This window comes from Ischnura elegans, chromosome 4, assembly GCF_921293095.1.
Source record: "Ischnura elegans chromosome 4, ioIscEleg1.1, whole genome shotgun sequence".
Taxonomy (NCBI): domain Eukaryota; kingdom Metazoa; phylum Arthropoda; class Insecta; order Odonata; family Coenagrionidae; genus Ischnura; species Ischnura elegans.
In genome coordinates, this window is record NC_060249.1 from 48,468,003 (window position 1) to 48,487,984 (window position 19,982).

The 19,982-nt window shown below is 37.5% G+C and overlaps 1 protein-coding gene across 2 annotated transcripts in view; it reads left to right on the top strand.

Moving 5' to 3' along the window:
- LOC124157407 overlaps positions 1 to 19,453 on the top strand; it is a 55,408-nt gene extending 35,955 nt beyond the window's left edge. For both annotated transcript variants that reach the window (XM_046532094.1, XM_046532095.1), the window contains 12 exons: positions 605 to 840; positions 1,931 to 2,106; positions 3,003 to 3,120; positions 5,433 to 5,474; positions 5,726 to 5,785; positions 9,158 to 9,214; positions 9,299 to 9,386; positions 11,200 to 11,361; positions 13,887 to 14,014; positions 16,141 to 16,397; positions 17,824 to 17,928; positions 18,017 to 19,453. In XM_046532094.1, coding sequence (XP_046388050.1) covers positions 605 to 840; positions 1,931 to 2,106; positions 3,003 to 3,120; positions 5,433 to 5,474; positions 5,726 to 5,785; positions 9,158 to 9,214; positions 9,299 to 9,386; positions 11,200 to 11,361; positions 13,887 to 14,014; positions 16,141 to 16,397; positions 17,824 to 17,928; positions 18,017 to 18,197 — 1,610 coding nt within the window. In that variant the 3' untranslated portion in view covers positions 18,198 to 19,453. The remainder of the gene's footprint in view (positions 1 to 604; positions 841 to 1,930; positions 2,107 to 3,002; positions 3,121 to 5,432; positions 5,475 to 5,725; positions 5,786 to 9,157; positions 9,215 to 9,298; positions 9,387 to 11,199; positions 11,362 to 13,886; positions 14,015 to 16,140; positions 16,398 to 17,823; positions 17,929 to 18,016) is intronic.
- Positions 19,454 to 19,982: the final 529 nt, after the last annotated feature.

Sequence of the window (19,982 nt, forward strand, 5' to 3'; positions counted from 1 at the left end):
CTGGATGTTGCTTCTCTCGATTACTGGTAAATAAGTGTGGTTTAACTTAGTTTCCCTAGTAAAATTGTCCTTCTCTTACTTTTGAACTCCCATCATTTCTTTGATGAGTCCCTGTTTAAAAAGAGTTAGTGTTCGAATGGTATCTAAAGTGTTGGCTTCCCATCTCGTGGGCCCAGTGGTGGCCTCCTTGAAATACCACGGCATGCAGTGCTTAATTTCGACCGGAACAGCATTCCTGTAACTCTCAGGAAAAAAATTTGGTCGTGCCAATATATTTCATCGTTTTCTTTTTTTTATACTGGTAAAACTTATATCGTTGAAACTTATAAGTTTTGAAAAACTTGGAAGTTTTAGGAGAGGTAATGATATGTATTTAAATACATACAGTGTAGATTAAATGTACTGGTAGTTGTTCCAATACCCTAAAGGAATTTTAGAAATTAATAACTGATGCCATGCCTCTGTTGCAAACCTTTTACTATGGTAAAAATTGCTGTTTCATTCTAATCGATCACATGGCCCTGTGCCCAGGTTCACAGTGAAAATTTTATTGCTAGGAATTGAGAGTAATTGGTTTCTATGTTAACTATTTTTACTTTTCTAGATGAGGAATGTCCGGAAGAAAGGAAAAGGGAAATAGTACCCTACTTCAGGAATGGGTCATCAAGTGGGGTGATCATTGCAGAAGTGATGCTGCCATGGTGTGACTATGAATCATTTCACATCATATTGTATGATGAAAAAAGACGTGATGGATCCTGTACAAATGGTAAACATTCGTGGAGGACGTACAGGAGGATCGAGTGCCAGAGCGGAGAGTGTTTCAACAAGTGTGCAAATGTAGGTGTGAGATATCAAAAACTTGTGTTCATCCTTTCACTTTTCAATCTCATTAGATCAGTGACGTAGCCACGGGGGGAGGTCCAGGGGGTCTGAACCCCCCCCCCCTTCCAAAATATAAAAACACAATTACTTTGCTTCATAAGAGAAAACTAAAGTTAGAACGTAGGTTTCGGTGGCGATGGTTTGATCTCAGCATTTCTCCGTGTCAGTGTCTCTTCCGTGTCAGCTTGTTAGTAGACAACAGTTTCGCTGGCTGTCCTGTCACCATCTTCTTCCCTTCAACCTGAAGGCGCTGGCAGGACAGACAGCGAAACAATTGTCCACTAACAAGCTGATGCAGAATAAAACCCTGAAGAAATGCAGAGAGAAAACTAAATACTGAAAAATCATGAATTTACAAAAGATTTTATTTACAAAAATGAGTTTTTTCCGATTATGAAAAGGGTTTTAATTAGTTTAAAACCCATTGCTTACTACCCTGTTTTTCAAAAATTTCACCCCCTGGTTTTGGACCCCCCCGAACGAAATTCCTTTTGCATTTGATAGACGTTCCACAAACGTGTATCAAATGCAAACGTGTATCAACAGGGGCACGTGCCCCCCAGATGCTTAAAAAAATAGAAAAACTTTTTAGCAGGGTCTCTGTTTTGAGTGTTTTGGAGCCTCAATCATTTAATTGCATATAATTACATTTTATATTAAAATAAAGAGAATATTTTGTATGGTCATTGGTGCATGTTGTTTTTAATCTCATATATGAGAAGACCGTGTGCCTGTGAGGGAGGCCCTTGTGCCCCCTCCCCCCCCTCAGACTCAGAAAAAAATCTTGGATTCGCCCTTGCCTGACAGTACAGTGAAACATACTTATAAAATAACATTGATCAACTTATCTACTGAGAACATATGTATTCAACATTTAGTCAACAATTTCATAAGAGGATCTGAAGAAATGAGTTCAACGGAAATTACCTCATACCAAAGTGGAATACGTATACAAAATTATTTTCTGTTAGCTGGATAGGAATATTTTCTTGTTAGATTGTCATCAAATCTGTTTTTTTACATTTGAATTTTATTTTGTTTACAGGTCACCAACTTTATATTTTACCGAGTGTATCCCAGCCTTTATTCTCTCACTGTCCTTGCTTACAATAAAAAGAATGAATTTATTGACTACAGATCTAAGCCGGTGGAAATTAAGACTGACTACATCAGGAGGTCCTGGAGGACTGACATAACTTATGAAAATCCCACATTTGAAAGGTGAGATACCAATGGTTGAAATATCCATATGTTATCAGAAAAGCATGTATATACTAACTCTGAAAGTACATATATCTATCATAATCTAGTAGTTCTGAGTTTGGCCGCATCTAGCAGCAAAAATTTGAGACATGGGCAAATTCATTCTCACTAAAAATTAGTTTTTAATATCTCTTGGTAGGCCATTTCTTTGTTGCGTAATTCAATGAGAAAATGGTAGATTATTAAGCAGCAGAAGCATTTAAAAGGAGCAAAATTAAAAGTAGTTTTCCCAACATTTTCATTCCTATTTCGTTTTAACATGTTGACTGCATTTTTTTTTATTTTGGACAGTTAAAAAATGTAGAATATTTTTTCTTATCAATTGTCAACGACTGCAGGCCATATATTCGTTGCCCTGATAAGGCTCCTTCCTCTTAAATAAGTCCACAACTCACCCATCATTATTGTTGGGTCGGTGCTTGTTCAATCATGCTGGCTGCTTGTTGCTAAGACTGCTTTTGAAAATTATGTGAAATACGTCAAAATCTTGGTGTGAAAAATGAAAGTCTCGAGAAAGAAGTTGTTTTTTCTCAGTTTTTATTTTGTCTATACCGAATTTGAAAAACTATGATGGCAAAAGTAAGAAGAGGTGATGATTCATTGATACGTAGCACATTCAGGAGCTCTCCTTTTTTTGCAATCACCCAGAAGAGGAAGAATCACGGAGACGGTTAATGGAAGAAATTTCTGATAAGTCTCAGTTGCACATGTATTCTAAGCAACTCAAAAAGATATTGGACAATCATAGCTGAGTGTTACGCACCATGGATCGTAACTGATAAATCTATTGTAAAATATCCACGATGAATTGTTAGATAAGTCATGAATTTATATGTTTTTTTTTCTTTTCGCAGAGACGTCGTGAATTTCCAGGTAACATTCTCACCACCTACATCCGATGTCACTATTTATCTGATAGATGAAGAAGACAATAATAATGATAAAATATCCTTCAAAGTCTTCAATTCAACGGTTAGTTTCTATAATATCTAGTCCAAATTATGAAACATATACCTTATGACATTGAACCCACACGGAAAATAGATATCTATAGATATCTATATATTGTCTATTTTCATCTATTAGATGTGCAGGTGACAAGGGGAGATTTTGGATACATCTCTGAAAGTGTGTTTTAAAACACAATTCATGAGCTATGGAAGCGATATAACATTTGATTTAGGGACAACTTTTTTGGCTCCTTACTGGAGTGATGGCGGACTTGAAAAATTTTGTGACGCGTAGAACGATGCCTGGCGACTATGCCAACTGTATCTATATATTGTCTATTTTCATCTATGAATAGATGTATATCTAATAGATGTCTTTGGACATCTATTAGATGTGCAGGTGACAAGGGGTGATTTTGGATACATCTCCGAAAGTGTGTTTTAAAACGTGATTCATGAACTATGGAAGTGATATAACATTTGATTTAGGGACAATTTTTTTGGTTCCTTACTGGAGTGATGGCGGGCTTGAAAATTTTTGCGACGCGTAGAACGATCCCAAGCGGAAAATAGATATCTATATATTGTCTATTTTCATCTATGAATAGATGTATGTATCTATTAATAGGCTTCTATAATAGATGTCTAATAGGCATCTACAATAGATCTATAATAGGTATCTATTAGAGATGCCTATTAATCATCTATTAGGGATCTAATAGGCATCTATAATATATGTCTAATAGGCATCATTAATAGATGCCTATTAGACATCTATTAAATATATCTCTGTTAGACATCTATTAGATGCGGATTTGGATGCATCTCCGAAAGAGTCTTTTAAAACGCGATTCATGAGCTATGGAAGCGATTTAACATTTGATTAAGGGACAACTTTTTTGGTTTCTTTACTCGAGCGATGGCGGACTTATAAAATTTTGCCACGCGTCGAACGATGCCAACTGCATGACGTCAGCAATCATCCGTTCCCCCCAGCTGCCGTTCTCTTTGCTGCCATTCCTCCTATTAGAATTAAGGTGATTAGTTCTAATAACCATAATCATTATAATTACATAAGATTGTTCTTCCCCTAACTGACAAGGGGAGACCACGTACTTTGCACCGCATTTTTCAATCCCGTATTTTTTACGGCATTTGGAATGGCGAACACATTTCTGAGCTGATAGTGGTTCCATTGAATGGACCTTAGTTTGGCTGTAATTAATTAATTTCCGAGTGGTATTTTTAACAATCGTTATATAATTCCAAAATAGCTCTACATCTGTATCTGGATCAGTTGGTGTAGTGGTGAGCGCCATGTCGCGGCATTTTTTTTGTAGTTTTCATTTTGATCATACAGCGACAATTTTTTCACTAATGTTAATTGCATCAAGCATAGGCATGAGAAAATTTTTTATAGATATAGATAAGTATAAAACAGATAAGTAAATATCCAATAGACATCTACAGTACCGTAGATATCTATTAGAACAGCTGCTATTTTGACAATAATATATCCAATAGATATCTATGATAGATGTCTATTAGATAACTATTTATCTATCTGTAGATATCTAATAGATGTTTATTTTCTGTGTGGGAAGTTTCTTATTATGTTCTCTTGTAAACTGATAAATTAGCTAAACACACTTCTCTTTCTGAAAAGTATAGTGTTTGGACTTATGACCAACACAATCTTTTAATAATTTTTTATGTTCATGTAGTGTTAATAATTTTGCAATCCTATTAAAATAATATTGCCGTTGCAAATCAACAATCCAAATGTTAGTTTGACACAGTTCTCCAATTCACTCTATTATCAAAAAACCTTTTCATAATTATGCATTTATTCTCTTTTATATCCTTCATAACTTGTCTTTTGTGACTCATTAGGGACCATCCCCAGCCTTTCTTTCAATCCACTTGTCCTTCAATGATTGTCTTCATCAGGTATCATAATGTGGCCATTTACAGAAATTGTTGCATCTTCATCTTATGGTATTTAGAAGACTTCTCTTTTCTCTCCTTCCTTCATAAAATTTTCTCTTCAATCGACAATTAGGCCTAATTCCTTTCATTCTATCTAATAATCCTTTTCTCTTCCACCCTCTCTCTTTTTTACCCAACATTATACCCTCTAACACCGTTTTCAACATCCCCTCCCCACTCAGGAAGCCCTCCATCCACACCTTCTATCTCCTCCATATCTCATCTAGAAGCTGTCTTTCTTCACCCACCATAGTGTTTGTTATTGAACGTAAACAAAATTTCTTTTGTGAGTGCAGGCAAACGTACAAATCACGAATAATAGTTTGAGTCATTCTTCATCCTTAGGTCAATGCTGCTCTACAGCTCAAGGACTCGACAGGAGGACATGTATGTACATAGGATGTAATAATACTGACATATGGCAAGTTGTGGTTCTATATGTAGACATTAGTATTAGAAAAATCAATGCGTCTTTTAGGGAGTTGCATTATTTATAAGGACATACATAATTGATAAGGATATATGAGCATAAAATATTGGGAATAATAGTTGATTATTCATTAAAACAATCTGGTTTTACTACAATTTTTTTTCGTTTTTATTTTACATGAATTCTTCGATTACAAATGTAATCATAGGATACTGTAATGAAAGTGTGCAGCATTACTCAAGAAAAACAAGACACGAGGCACAAAGGCGTAAGTAAGAAGTCTGTGAACCTCAGTTGGCTTTTGTATTTAAAATGCTTTGAAAAGTTTTGGAAGTAATTTTTTCCATAGAGAGTATCTATTTTATTTTGGTATGTACAAAGCATATTCATAAAGTAAGGGCCGTTTAATCACAGGAGCCACAGGCTCACACTGCTGTCAAAACCAATAAGAAAATTCAAGATTTTAGTTGGAAACTCTTTGACAACCTACCGTACCATCCTTATCTCCTAGCGACTATTTCCTCCTCTTGCACTTGAAACAGTGGCTGGGTGGACAACATTTCGAAAGTGAAGAGGAACTCAAGAACAGCGTTATCAGTTGGTTCAACTCTCAGGCAGCGGGCTTCTATGCAGAGGGATTGAAGAAGCTGTCACAGCCATATGAAAAATTCTTAGAAGTGAACGGCGCTTACGTAGAGAAGTGAAGTAGGGTTGTAGCCCACTAAAAGTGCCAATAAAGTGTGTTTCATATGAGTATATTTTTTCCTGTGACCAAATGGCCCTTGATTTATGAATATTCCTCGTACAAAGACTATTTTGGAAGAGATATTGAAATTTGTATTGAAGATACAAGCTTGGATAAACAATTTCAACGCTGAGTTGGTTATCACCGGTTATGCAGGAGAGCAAAAAGCTAAAGCAAGGAAGTGAGTTACGGAATTGTTCGCATTCATCTCCTTTTCACATTGCACGTTTATTCAACAGGTATTCTTTGTCCTTAAGCCATACTGCTGTCATATTTAGCCCCACTGCCTTGAGACTTATCCCCCACACATGTCGTTGCTAACTTGCAATTCCCCAGCTCAACGTCATCAAATGCAGGGAGTGGGAGGCAGGAAATACATAAGGTGTCGGCCTGCTCCAGAACTTCCGAGTGTGGGTCAGCATGGGCAATTACAGCCAGTGGCGCAGCGAGGGGGGGGTTTTGGGGGGAATAAACCCCCCTAGAACTCAGAGAATTTTTAAGTTTAACCCATTTTACTTGATTGGATTGATATTACTAATAGAATAGCGTAAGGATTAATAAAATATCCCTCAGAAAGCTGTAAAACTCACCATTTTGAACCATTTATCTATAAAATTCCTCAATTTATTAATCTCGTACCTAACGTTTATCCTGGTGGGTATACCATACCCCACACACCCCGGTGTTAGTTGCACCTAAACCCCCCCCAGCCTTAATTCCTATCTGCACCCCTGATTACAGCTGTACAAGGGGGGACCCAAAAATGACCGGACACAATTTAATTTTTTGTCTCACAAATGTTAGTCACCTTTGAAGTACTCTCCATTTACACTGATACATTGGTTGAAATGTTTTTTCCTCCACGCGAAATACCTTTGGTACTCGTCGTTTCCGATGCCTTCCATTTTCTCGTCACCTCCGTGACACGACCAAAATATTTCCCTTTCATCACCATTTTCATCCGGTTGAACAAAAGGAGCTCAAAAGGTGCGAGATCTGGTGAGTAGGGTGGGTGAGGAAGCAGGGTCAGGCATATTTTTACCAAAAACTCAAGTCGCGGCAATCAGCAACACGTGCCGCTTTCGATCAGGAGGCAACAAGTGGGGGATGAATTTTGCCGCGATTCGTCTCGATTGCTAATCTTCAGCTGAAATTCGCTGTCATGAACTCCACAAATGATCAGATTGTTCAGCGAGTCCATCAATAGTATGCCTCTTATCCTTCTACACAAGGGTAAGAGTTTTTTTTCCACGTTTTCATCAGTTCTGGACCTGGAAGGTCCGTCCGGGCATTGAATGTCTCCGATCGACATGTTGCCGTGTATGAATTCTGACTACCACTCATGCAGATGAAGTCTTCTCGGCAAATCAGCAGGGTCAAGATGGACAAATCTGCCAACGTTTCAATGGCCTTCTCTGCCATCGTCTTCAGGAGGGCGAATGATGGACATGGTTAGTGGTGGGCTTATATACACCGTTGGGGAGGTCAAGTCGTCTGTGATTGGTCAGTTTTAGGTTGTCTTCCTCCTCTTAGCTTACTCATTCTTCTGATCATGGGATTCCATGTTTTGCTGAGGTTGAAACCCCGCGTCTCTCTTCATTTTGTTATTTTCAATTCTTATTTCAATGGCCTCTTTTGTAAGACAGTCACAATATCCCTGTGCCTTGCAGAGGATTTTGGTTTCATTGAACTTGATACATATTATGATTGTATTTAATGCAGTGGTCGGCTACGGCAGATTTCTCTGGGTATCCAAGCTTAATGCACCATTTATGCTCTGATATCCTGGTTTCAATTGTTCTTCCGGTTTCCCCAATGTAGCTATCTCCTCATTCACAGTGTATGTGGTAGACGCCAGAGGTCTTGAGTCCCATTTTGTCTTTAATCTTCACAAGTTGGCTCCGTAGTTTTTCTGGTGGCTCGTGAATTGTCTCAATGTTGCGTTTTCTGAGAATGCAAGACAATTTACTCAAGATGGTGGAGACATATGGAAGAGCAGCCTTGGCAATGGGCTTAGCTTCAGTTCTATTTAAGGCACATTCTTTATTGGCTGTAGACAAAAGATTAACTGCATCGGACTAAATTCTACCAAGCAGAGAACAAATTTTCAACGCTGCACACAGTTCTCGAATATCAGCCATTTCAAAAATTAAAGAGGTCATAAAACTCTTCGAATGTAAACTGTCACAGTGGCTTGCTACTACCGTCTATACACGCCGTTTTGTATACTGACTCAGATATCATGGAATAACATCCATCTAGTGGGGGAAGCACAAAATATAAGAGCAACGCATGCAGCAATATCCATCCGTTATTTTTGGGTCCCCCCCTGTAAATGAAAAATATTTCTAAATATGTATTTGAGCACATTTATGCTCCAGAAGCAATTCCTGATAATATTTATCAATTTTGAGGATTATGCAAATATATGTCATCAAAAAAATGAGATCGTATGGTACTAGAATTTAAAAGATCAACACCGAATACAATAATTTAAAATCTTGAAAGAGTCATGAGTTTAGCCATCTTATGATATTTTTATTTTATAATTATTTGAAATAATTTCAAAATCATTTTTCAATATCCTTTTGCTACTTGTGCGAAGTTCCATCCCTGCATTTTCTGAAAATAAAGTGTGTTTTGTCTGCCCAGAACACTTCTAAAAGCATATTAAGTTTGAAGACAAATACATATATCCTTAACCTTAAATCATCATTCCCAATGCCTTATTTCTCCAAAAAAACTGGTGAAATATATAACATGATACCTAATCATAATAGTTACCTTATTGCACCGTATAAATATGCACAACTACATAATTCTTGGAATGTTTGTTAACTTCCACAATTTAGAAGTGCTTTTAAGTTTCAATCCTTCATTTACTATATTTTTCAGAACATAAATAGGATTTCCTGTGCCTACAATGCTTCAGAAAGCATAAAAAAGTTGGAGGTAAGATTATTTTCATCAGCTTCATGAATTTTCAATGAACAACTTTGAATGTTTTATCAGTCTACTCTTTCTTTTTGTGATCAGATACATTTTACAAATGAGGATCTTTGTGATCACTCTTCAAGACATATCAGAGAAGCTCAATGCGTATGCTGGCAAATTGAGAGGCTTGGTAAGTAAAATTCATACATTTTTGTTCTACTAACAAATATGTAGTATCAATTGAAATGTAACAGGGTCTGACAGGAAGGCATAAATACATATCTTCCCATTTATTCCTTAGAACTCAAATTCTCTATCACCAGATATCCTGTGCCCCAGCAACAAAGACGATGGATATGATTTAAGGAAAATGCCATTGATTTATATCCAATGCAAAAAGTGTTAGAAAATACAGAGTAATTATGTGAACGTATCAGAATGTTTTCCCACTCAATGGGGGAGATGAATGTAGACAAAAGTAATATCGCTGATGTTCCACAATTAATAGGGTGGTTTCCTATTATTTTTTTATTGCCTAAATCGAAAGATTATTGCTACCGAAGTGCGCATTCCACGCTCTTAGATTTCCAAATGACGACACCTATTTTTTGCAATAAAACGAAAAGTGAAAAATTTCAAGCGCCCGAAAACGCGACGGCTAAGTAGGAATGATGGGAAAAGTCCATGTGACGTATTTCTGGTTCCAGCTGTCGGTGTGTGAGGTGACCTTGGGGCGAGGCTTGAGCACTGATACGACACAGGCTGCTAGCAGGTATCTGAGTACCCTGCTAGCAGGTAGCACTTGGCTTAAATAAGAATTATTATTCCCCTATCAAATGAAGGAAACTTTCCGAACTTAGGTATTTTTTATGAGTGATTATTAAGAGATGTTTCCCTGAGCTCTGAGCCTCATGCTTGCATTAGTAATTTTAGACAATGTAAAACTCCTATCTACTTGTATAGAAACTAGGTCCCTATGACGTCACCTGGAGTGGAATCGCATGGGCGCCAATCTGGCCTTTTTCAAATGAGGTTAAAATTGACCATAGCCATTTGTCTAAACTGGGATTTCTAAAACCAAATAATTTGTATATTATGAATACAGTAATAGTGGGTAACAAATCGCAATCAATGCATTTCGTTTTCTTTGATGAAGGAAACTACCCCAATGCACGGTAGCCCAAGGATTGGAAATGCTCCCCTCAATCCTGACTTACAAATAAAGTAAACTTTTTCTGGAGAGATATTGTGGAACAGAATATTAGATAATAAAAAAGATATTGTACCGCCCACATAAATTTATTTCACAGCTCCACCACGCATATTTCGCTTGGCTTGCAATCATCAAATGCCGCAGTCAGTGTGCAAAAGGTATAAAAATGTTCCCACACTCTAAGGGTTAAGTGGGCAATACCATATCTTTGTTCATCGACTAAATTGTAAAATTCAGATGACCCTAGCTCATTCTTTAACTTCTACTTGGTGGCATAACATATTGTAGCAGTGCCTGTGTGTGATGTGGGCGTCGCTGGGTGAAGGGCAGTTTGTTTATATTGATTCTTTATATTATAGTTAATCAGTTCTGACAAGATATCGTTTGATTAAGTGTTTGAATAAAGTGCTGCAGAATTCTTAAGTGTTGACAGCTAATTTTGATCAGAACCCGTAACAATATCATGAGAGAATTAAAAGCCCGAAGTAATTCTCCACAGCGATTTAATTTTCTCCGACCGGTTTCAATGCTATCGCACCATTTCCAAGGATGCATTCTCCATGTGAATGAATATACATGAGGCTGCACCCATGAAAATGGCACATCAGTTTTGGAATCGGTTGGGGAAAGTAAATCACTGTAATACTGCTGAGGGTTTTAAATTCTCCAAAACCTCTCAATTAGTCTGTTGTGAGCTCCACCCCGTACCTATTCAAACCAACCATTAGATTAAGGCACAAGTGATCAATTCATTGGCTAATCAGCATTTTTCATCTGGATTTATTTGCAGATGTGAAGGAAAAAGAAATACCACCTGATTCAGCAAAGTATAAAGCACTGTATATATTCATATACCTGACAATGGCCCTAGTGATTGCAGGTGTGATTGCAGTTGGTATCACTGTGGCTGTTCTGAGAGGACGACAGCGCATGAATTTAACTGCCACGGAAGGTAAGAGTTGACCAGCATATTGCATTTCCAGCAACTATCACCACAGTAGGAATTATTTGTTGCACCCCTGTTGATTTTCGTTGGATACAAAAGGAAAAATATGAATAAAGGCAGTTGATGCAGGCTTACTCTGGTCGAATTTTTACGCATTGTCCATTAAAAGTTAAAAGCAATATTCCACAAACAATTTTATTCAAATGATCAGTTTCAATATGTTTCATATTATTGTCTGGTGATATTTCCTTGAAACGTTCATTTAAATACCCTTGATGGCATAGGTGGATATAGGGGAGGGGCACATGCCCCTCACCAGACACTTAATAAATAGACAAGGTTTTTAAGACTGTTATAATTACGTTCCTTTTGTTTTGTGTAATATGAAGCCTCAATCATTTAATTTCAGATTATTGACTTTCATATTTAAATAAAATTTAATTAAATCAAATATTTTCGTACAGTAATTATTGCATTTTTTTATCTCAAATATGAGAAGACCATTTGCGTGCTAGACCCTTGTCCCCTAACCCCCTCCCAGAAAAATCCTGGATCCCCCTCGCTTGACGGGAAACACTTGGAGAAACAAATAATCTGTATGAAACTTCCCATTCAAATTGTCATGTGCATTGTCAAACATATGAAATCAATCCTTGTATAAAAAGGAAAAGTAGCTATGCACAGTAGAACCCTTTAGTAGTAGTAGTGCTCTAAGATTTGTTCCCTTTTGATGGATTTGGCATGCAATATGAGCTTATTTTGGGTGTCCTTTTTAAAATTTCAAATTTTGCTGAGTCAATATTTGCACTATATATCATCAATTATCATTATGTACATTAATGTAATTATAAGCATTATTTGTTAACGAAATATATTTTACCCTTTCTCACCGAATCTTGGCCATAGCCCATGACTACGATTCTTAGAACAGTATCGATACCGAAATGACTTAATTCGGATAGGTTAAACATTTATTTGTATGGAACAAATTTCAAGTTACAAAGGACTGACAATGAGAGACCGGGCTCCCAGGCTACTGCAGTAGCCTGCAGTAGTCATGACTAATGACTGCTTGTGACTGCTTGGGTTGACTGCTCCCGTTCAAGTGCTGAGTAATATGTCGCTGCTTGTCTCGGGCAATCGAGCTGTAGCAGTGCCTCTCGTGGTTATCCCTGAGACCAGCAATAATATTGGGTGCAAACGGCTCAAACAGCCGATGATCATTTTCATATGCAAAAGACCTGATGTTGGCCACAGCTAGCATTAACTATCCAGTGCAAACGATCGAATGTTGGCCATAGGCAACGTGGGGGAAGGGAAGAAACCGCTGAGGTGACAATGGTCCAAAGTATTCAGGCCCTGCCTGTGACCCAGCTTCGCTTGACGTTAGTGCCACTCCTCGGCAATTGGGCCTGACCCTCCGACTCATTTATGATCTGCACACAGCAGGAATCTGCAGCCCAGTTATTCGCAGCCGCTAATTTTAAAGCCCTACTGAAAAATCCAGCCATTTTTACTAAATTCGCAATTTTTTTAAAAACATTAGCATCAAAAATATATTTATATGGGTGCGTATTTCAATAAAAATGGACTTTTTTCTTCTTATTGAATGAGTTGAGTAACATTTATTGCTAACTTTTAAATATATTTTTTAATAATGAAAACCTGCTGTTTTTGAAAAATAAAAAATTTGCAACAAATGATGTACCGCCATAAAATGCATAATATATTTTTATCACGCTCAATTTGAGCTATTGAAACCATGGAAATCATACAAAAGCATTGTTCCAAGCAAATCATTCAAAATCCTGAATGATATAAAGGATCACTGCACCATCAATGAGCGGTTCTTTCCTCCAAAGAATTTTCTCACCAAGTAGGCTGAGATAAGGGTGCTGGTAGCTGCAGAGGACTTTTTGTCCTCAAGACATTAAAAGAACTCTTTTTCCATTGAGCAGTTGGTTTTGGAATTAACAGAACCACTAAACAGTAAACTTGAAAAGTACCACGGGCGAAATATTACAGCTTCACGCAAATAAATTCAATAAAATAGATACACGTAATACATATTACGTCCATGGCAATCCTCAGAAGGATTAGCAGGTCGTAATATTAGGTCCATGGCATGCAAAGTGTTAAGAAAAGGTTGGAGGGTCGATTCCAATGGCTGGGGTAATGGCAGCGCACCCTGTTGTGTTGGGCCCCAAATTGGAGGGACTAGAATACCTCCTCCCAAAAAAAGAGATCTATAGATTGAGGAGTAAAATACTCTCATGAGACTCATTGTACGGAAAACATTTTCCGTTAATTAAGAACCAGCAAGAAAGGGTAAACACAGCAACAAATTCCATGCACTCTTGCTCTTTAAACTGATTCTTCATCCAAAAATAACGTAGATTCAATGCACAATAGAATTCCCTTTACGAACAGCAATTCGGAATGGATTCATATGGCAAAGTGAAGGTCTACTGCAGAAGGCCAATCAACAATAAAATCACCATAAACAATGCATGATTATTCATTTTTTTCAGTGACGAGTTCAAATCCATTGATTTCCAAAGGCATTGAAATATTACTCCTTTATGCACGAGATTGTCCTGATTTCATGGAGTTGATGGTTTCCCTAAAAACATTCTTGGAAGCAGACTATGACATCCAGGTAAGTTATTAGTACATTCAATGGATGCAGGGAGTAATTTTCCATAAGCACATCACATATTAGATCAATTGCTACAATCAAGGAGATGAAAAAATCAAACCATTGCTAATAAAATGGTAAACGTGGAACTGCTATGGCACCTATGCCAATAATAGGTACTTTATACTGCTGAAATTGATCTATATATTTTAAGTTAAAATTTCATTGACTGAGCTTATACCCTCACCAGCTAGATCTATTGTGGCTTAATGAGGTGATATACCAAGCTTTACATGACATCTTACAATTAGATAGCATAATATAGTAAGGTAATGAAAATAACTACCTGACATAATGGTGTAGCTATCATTTTTTTCTTATTTTTCCAGGAGTTTGTATTTCAATGCGATAAAATACGCCATGGGGAGAAGAATGCATGAGCTAAAATTATCAGGTCAATCTTTTAACATTTAGACGACCTTAATATTAAGATCTCCATCCTATAATCTGTCTACTTTATATTTGCGGGTGAGCTTTCGAAAGAACCTGGACAATCTCGGAGGGCTTTGCTGACGGGGTAGGGGTAGTACTGAGAGAGAGAGATAGGAGCGAACTTAACGTTGCTAAATGTACATAGCCGTCCTAGTTTACCACTGAAAACATGAGAGTCATGGGTGGCCACAAGTATTTTGGGGCCAGCACCCAGACATTATACCAACTCATTTGGAAGATATTGAGGACAATCACTTCACAGAAGCCCATGGCATTGTCCAGTGAATCAGCAGCGAGTGGGGGGTTTTGGGGGATAAACCCCCCCCCCCCCCAGAGCTCAGAGAAATTTTAAGTTTAATCTATTTTACTTAATTGCATTGATATTACTGATAGAATAGTTTAAGGATTAAAAAAATATCCCCCAGAAAGCCGTAAAGCTCACCATTTATTTTAAAATTCCGCAAATTTATTAATCTCGCACCCACCGCTTATCCTGGTGTGTATTCCATACCCCCACACACCCCGGTATTAGTTGCACCTAAACCCCCCTCAGCCTTAATTCATAGCTGTGCCCCTGAAATTGTCAGCTACCACACTGAATGTGGCACCGATGATGAAAGGCATACTGAAAGACATACAAAGAGAATGTGTGAGGGTTGGCAACACTACTCCACGACAGATTCACGATGTTAACACGAAGGAGGTCGGAGAGTGACTGAATTTCCCAAGTGGTAGGCCACACCTGCTGTCTGCTGATTGGCAAAGGGAAGTCACATGTCCAGAAACTTTCCCTCCCCTTGCTTTTCATCCCCGCTTTCTTCAGCCACATCAGCTCATCCGCAAAGATAAAATGAACAGTCTCAATGCCATTGGGTCGTAACTTTATGATTTATTTACACTTAGAAATGATATTTTTTTCACAATGCAAGAAAAGTATTAGTTATTGTATTTAGGGAATTGGAGTGACCTCTACTCATTCTATCTTACACTACCGACCAAATAACATGCATATTTTAAATGATATAACGTAAAAAACCCTAGGATGGGCCCTATCACAGAACACACAAGAGAAAGATTAAAAACTCACATTAATAACTGAATTTTCGGTGGCATTACCACCTTCCTCGGAGTTAGGTAAAAGACTCTTTTAAATGATATACATGTATAGAACGGAAAATACATATTAATACATTGCGTACCGGTGTATTCAAATCTAGAGGAACGACATACCTGGGTAGAAGAGTTGAGATTGAAAATATGTGCCAATTTGGGCGAATTGCCTTTGTACAAAAATTTGTTAAAAAGCTAATGTTTACAATATAATTTTACCTTATCAAACATAACGATACGTCCACTCATTATAAGTAACCAACAACAACTGAAAGTGTACAACCAAAAATTAAAGTTATGCTATAAAATTAGAGAAGTAGATGTGCCTAATTCATGAGAATCTTCGTCATCCATCTGGAATTCTCCGGAAAAAAATGACGAGAATTCTCGCCATCCGTACGCAACGTATTAAACAATAAAGTCAAACACAACTGCCAACATTCAAGGTTTTTGTCCATCCAGCCTACACAAAAGGTTATACAGAAAAGCAGAAAAAGAAGAATGTAACTGATTATTTCATTGAGACTCACTCCTTCTTTTCACAGGTCTATGATTGCTTTGATATGCCCAATGAAGTTCTTGATGGTCCAGAGGAATGGTTTCAGAAACTGATACAGCGATCAGGATTGAGGATCATTGTGGTCACAACTGAATGTGCGTGTCTTCTACAGAAGGCCTATTTGACCAATATAAAGGGTTTATACCGTGAGCCAAAATTCCTGGACAACTTCTTCATGTATGCTTTGACGCACATAAAGCGGGATTTTTCACAAGACGTATACCACAAAATATATACCGTGCAGTAAGCATACTTTTATTTATAAACCATACTATTGTTACTTCCCCAAAGTACATAAATCAAGATACGCCCTAAATACTTTAAGTTATGCAGCATGTGCAATATGTAATAAGTAGATGTTTGAATCATTAGGAATTTCAAAAAATTGCTTCACTAACAGTCCCGTGATACTTTCGTTTGTAGTACAATTTTCCCATTTCTTGATACTATGTACTTCACTCTGTGGTGATTTCCCTCACATTTCTTTGGGGTAATTTCCAGCATTCTTTAGGGAAAGAGATGCCATCACATTACTCTCCACTGAGTTAAATATGATACTCCATCAGCTCTGCGCTGCAGACAAGACAAGTTGATTCCAGGGCAGGCTTGTTCCCACACACAGTCCTCCCCAAATCCATGCAAAGAATGTGGTGATGGCATCTATGTAATGGTTGTATAAGCAGTGGAAAGAATGAATAGGGTGGTTTCCTATTATTTTTTATTAACTAAATCGAAAGATTATTACTCCTGGAGTACGTATTTCATGCTTTTAGATTTTTAAATGACGATATCTATTTTTCGCGATTAAATGGAAAGTGAAAATTTTCAAGCGCACGAAAATGCGACGGCTAAGTATGAATGCTGGGAAAAACTCCGTGTGACATCGTTCTGGTTCCCACTGCCGCAAGTGAGGTGACCTTGGGGCGAGGCTTTGAGCGCTGATACGATGCAGGATGCTAGCAGGTAGCAGAGTACCCTGCTAGCTGGTAGCGCTTGGCTTAAATAAGGATTATTAATACCTTATCAAACGAAGAAAACTTTCCGACCTTAGCCAGTTTTAATAGGTGATTATTAAGACATGTTTCCCTGAGCTCTGTGCCTCATGCATGCATTGGTAATCTCAGACGATGTAAAACTCCTATCTACTCGTATAGAAACTAGGTCCCTGTGACGTCACATGGAGTGGCATCGCATGGGCGCCAATCTGGCCTTTTTCAAATGAGTATAAAATTGACCATTGCCATTCGTCTAAACTGGCAAAAATCGCAAAAGTCTTTAAGGAAAATCAGGAGTGGATTGAAACGAAAGTTTTCAACAAACTTTATTTAAACCCACAAAAAATGATACTAGTATAAGACGTGGAACTAAAATACTTTTGTTCAAGCAAATATAATACTAAAACTAATAAAGCGCTGTTATAGTTCCCTTAAAATGTTGTTTTCATTCGCTTTTCCATGCCATTCTTCAACTTGAGCAACCATGGCTTGCCCCCCCATAGTTTTGATCCTGGGTACGCCCTTGACAACTCCAACTGAAATTTAAAAGATTAAGTTTTACCAAAAAGTTTAGCAAAAGTCAATTTCACCCAAGAATGACTTCCACATTTTTTCCCCATAGAAAGGAAGGTAACTTGTCATGTATGATTGAATATTTTAATTTTTCTTTCCAGAATCAGTGGTTTCAGTGATGAGAATGAACTGAAATTTATTCCAACGTCACATGCCAGGTATAAGTTGCCAGACCATCTAGGAAGATTGCTCAATGACATGAGTGTGTAAGTATAACACTTAACATTTTTATTTTGCATTGAGTTGGAAGTTTTCAAATTATTCCTGTTCAATCAATCGATCTTTCATTTCCAGAGTTAGAACAGATGAAGTTCTCATTGAAATAGAGAATTTTTCAAGTGGAGAGGCATATGAAGATCTCAAAAAATCTCTGAAGAAACTCAGGTTGTTTAAGTCAGAAAACGATCGATATTTGTACCAATTGTTGTTGTTGGAAGAAGATGATGAGGGGATCAGCACAGAGGAGGCGAGATAACACCTCTAAAAGTGACACCTGGATTTCCAGCGAGAGAGCAAGCTAGTGGAGTCCTATTGTCAATCTTTAAACATGTGATCTTCCATCACATTGTGGGGATCATCAGACCCTCAATTTATCTAAGTTTTAAATGCTATGCATTCTCTATGCACTTTTTCACAGTTTCATAGCAGTACAAGTCATTCTCTCTATTTCATAATCGCATACTGGGTGACAGGCACAGTGAAAGAAATATGGTTTCGAGGAAGCTTGAGTGGTACGTAGGTGTCCAGGTATTTCCTCATCAATTTGCATTGCCTCCTTTGTCCCTCCTTCAAGTATCTTATCATCACTTTTTTGAAGAATTTCAAAGTCCTGAACTAGTGATCTGAAGAATTCCTCTCGATACTCCAGGACAAAAATGCCAGTGGTATCAAGTCAAGGCTGTGCAGTGGTGGATGCAGTGCTTCACATGCAGTGAGATATCGTGCAAGATTGTGACAGTGAAATTGTGAAAAAGTGCAAAGTGCATGGTTAGTAATTAAAATGAGTGTTAGTAACTTCCATAAAGTGAAGCCTGAGTTTGCTGATAGCACTCAGTTCATTCTTTGAACCCCACCAATTATGTATTGAACAACATAATAGGAGATTAGTCATCCTAAATTTATTGCATGAAGTAGCCAGAAGAGTAACTCAGTCAACATCATTCACCAGATCATCTACATAAAAAAAGTGACTGCATTCCACTCCATCTCCAACATGTAAATAGCTTATTTTATTTTTAGGTTTTTTCATTATTTGTATGACATGGTGACACTGTCTGTGAGAACTCTTTTATCTAGTGTAAAAAATAACTTGGGAAGATTTCAGTGAAGTTGATCTCAAAACAGCCGCCACAAGAGATGGTTGCAAGTGTTCTTCCTTCTCATTCTCACAGGATTTCATCTCCAGGTATTTCCTCAGACATTTTTATTTGGTTGAGAGCTCCTGTGCTCGCAGAATATCTGCAAATAACAAGCTACCACATTTTCAAATCACCTTTAAAGTTGGTGAAAGGTTCTCCTTAAAGGTGGTCCTTAATTGTAGGTCACAATAATGATGACTGACAAACCATTCTGTACTTCTACTAATGGAATCAGAGCCAAGAATTCCAAACATTGCCTGAAATTTTGTGTGTCAGAAACAGCTAGCTTCCTCATATGGGATTCATAAAATATTTGGAAAAAGAATACAAAATTACCAATGAATCAATTAAAGCTATTTCATTCATTTACAACTCTTGCGTATGCACTTATTTAGAGTAAAATCTTCTTAAATCGAACCCTTTACCTAACTAGTAATGCTACAGAATTTGAAGTTGTGAGCAGTCCCCAGCCTATGGCTAGGGAAATGGTGTGATTGATGGAAGAGATAATTCGAAACTTTGCTTAGCAAGTAATTCCAAGCCAAATTTTTCCATCTGACCCCCGCTTTTATGGGTTGATGCAAAATCATTCTTGTTGGCAGAGCATTTTCACTGATAATACAGCTTATGTTGACCTGTTCCTGAAACTGAACTTTTTCCTTTTTTTCGAAGTAAGCCATTAAGCCACAATCAAGTAACAAATCATGGGTGTAGGTGCTGTAAAGGCATTTTCTCATTGACAACTTTTCATAAAAAAATTTCAGAATAGCATACATGCTCTTTAAGTGATGAATATGGATGTGTGTGCTAAAAACCTGCATATTACCCTAATATGATTGTAGTCCTGTAACTCACATTCGATACTTTCTACTGCAGTTTGCTCTGTTACAGTCAAACTGGCA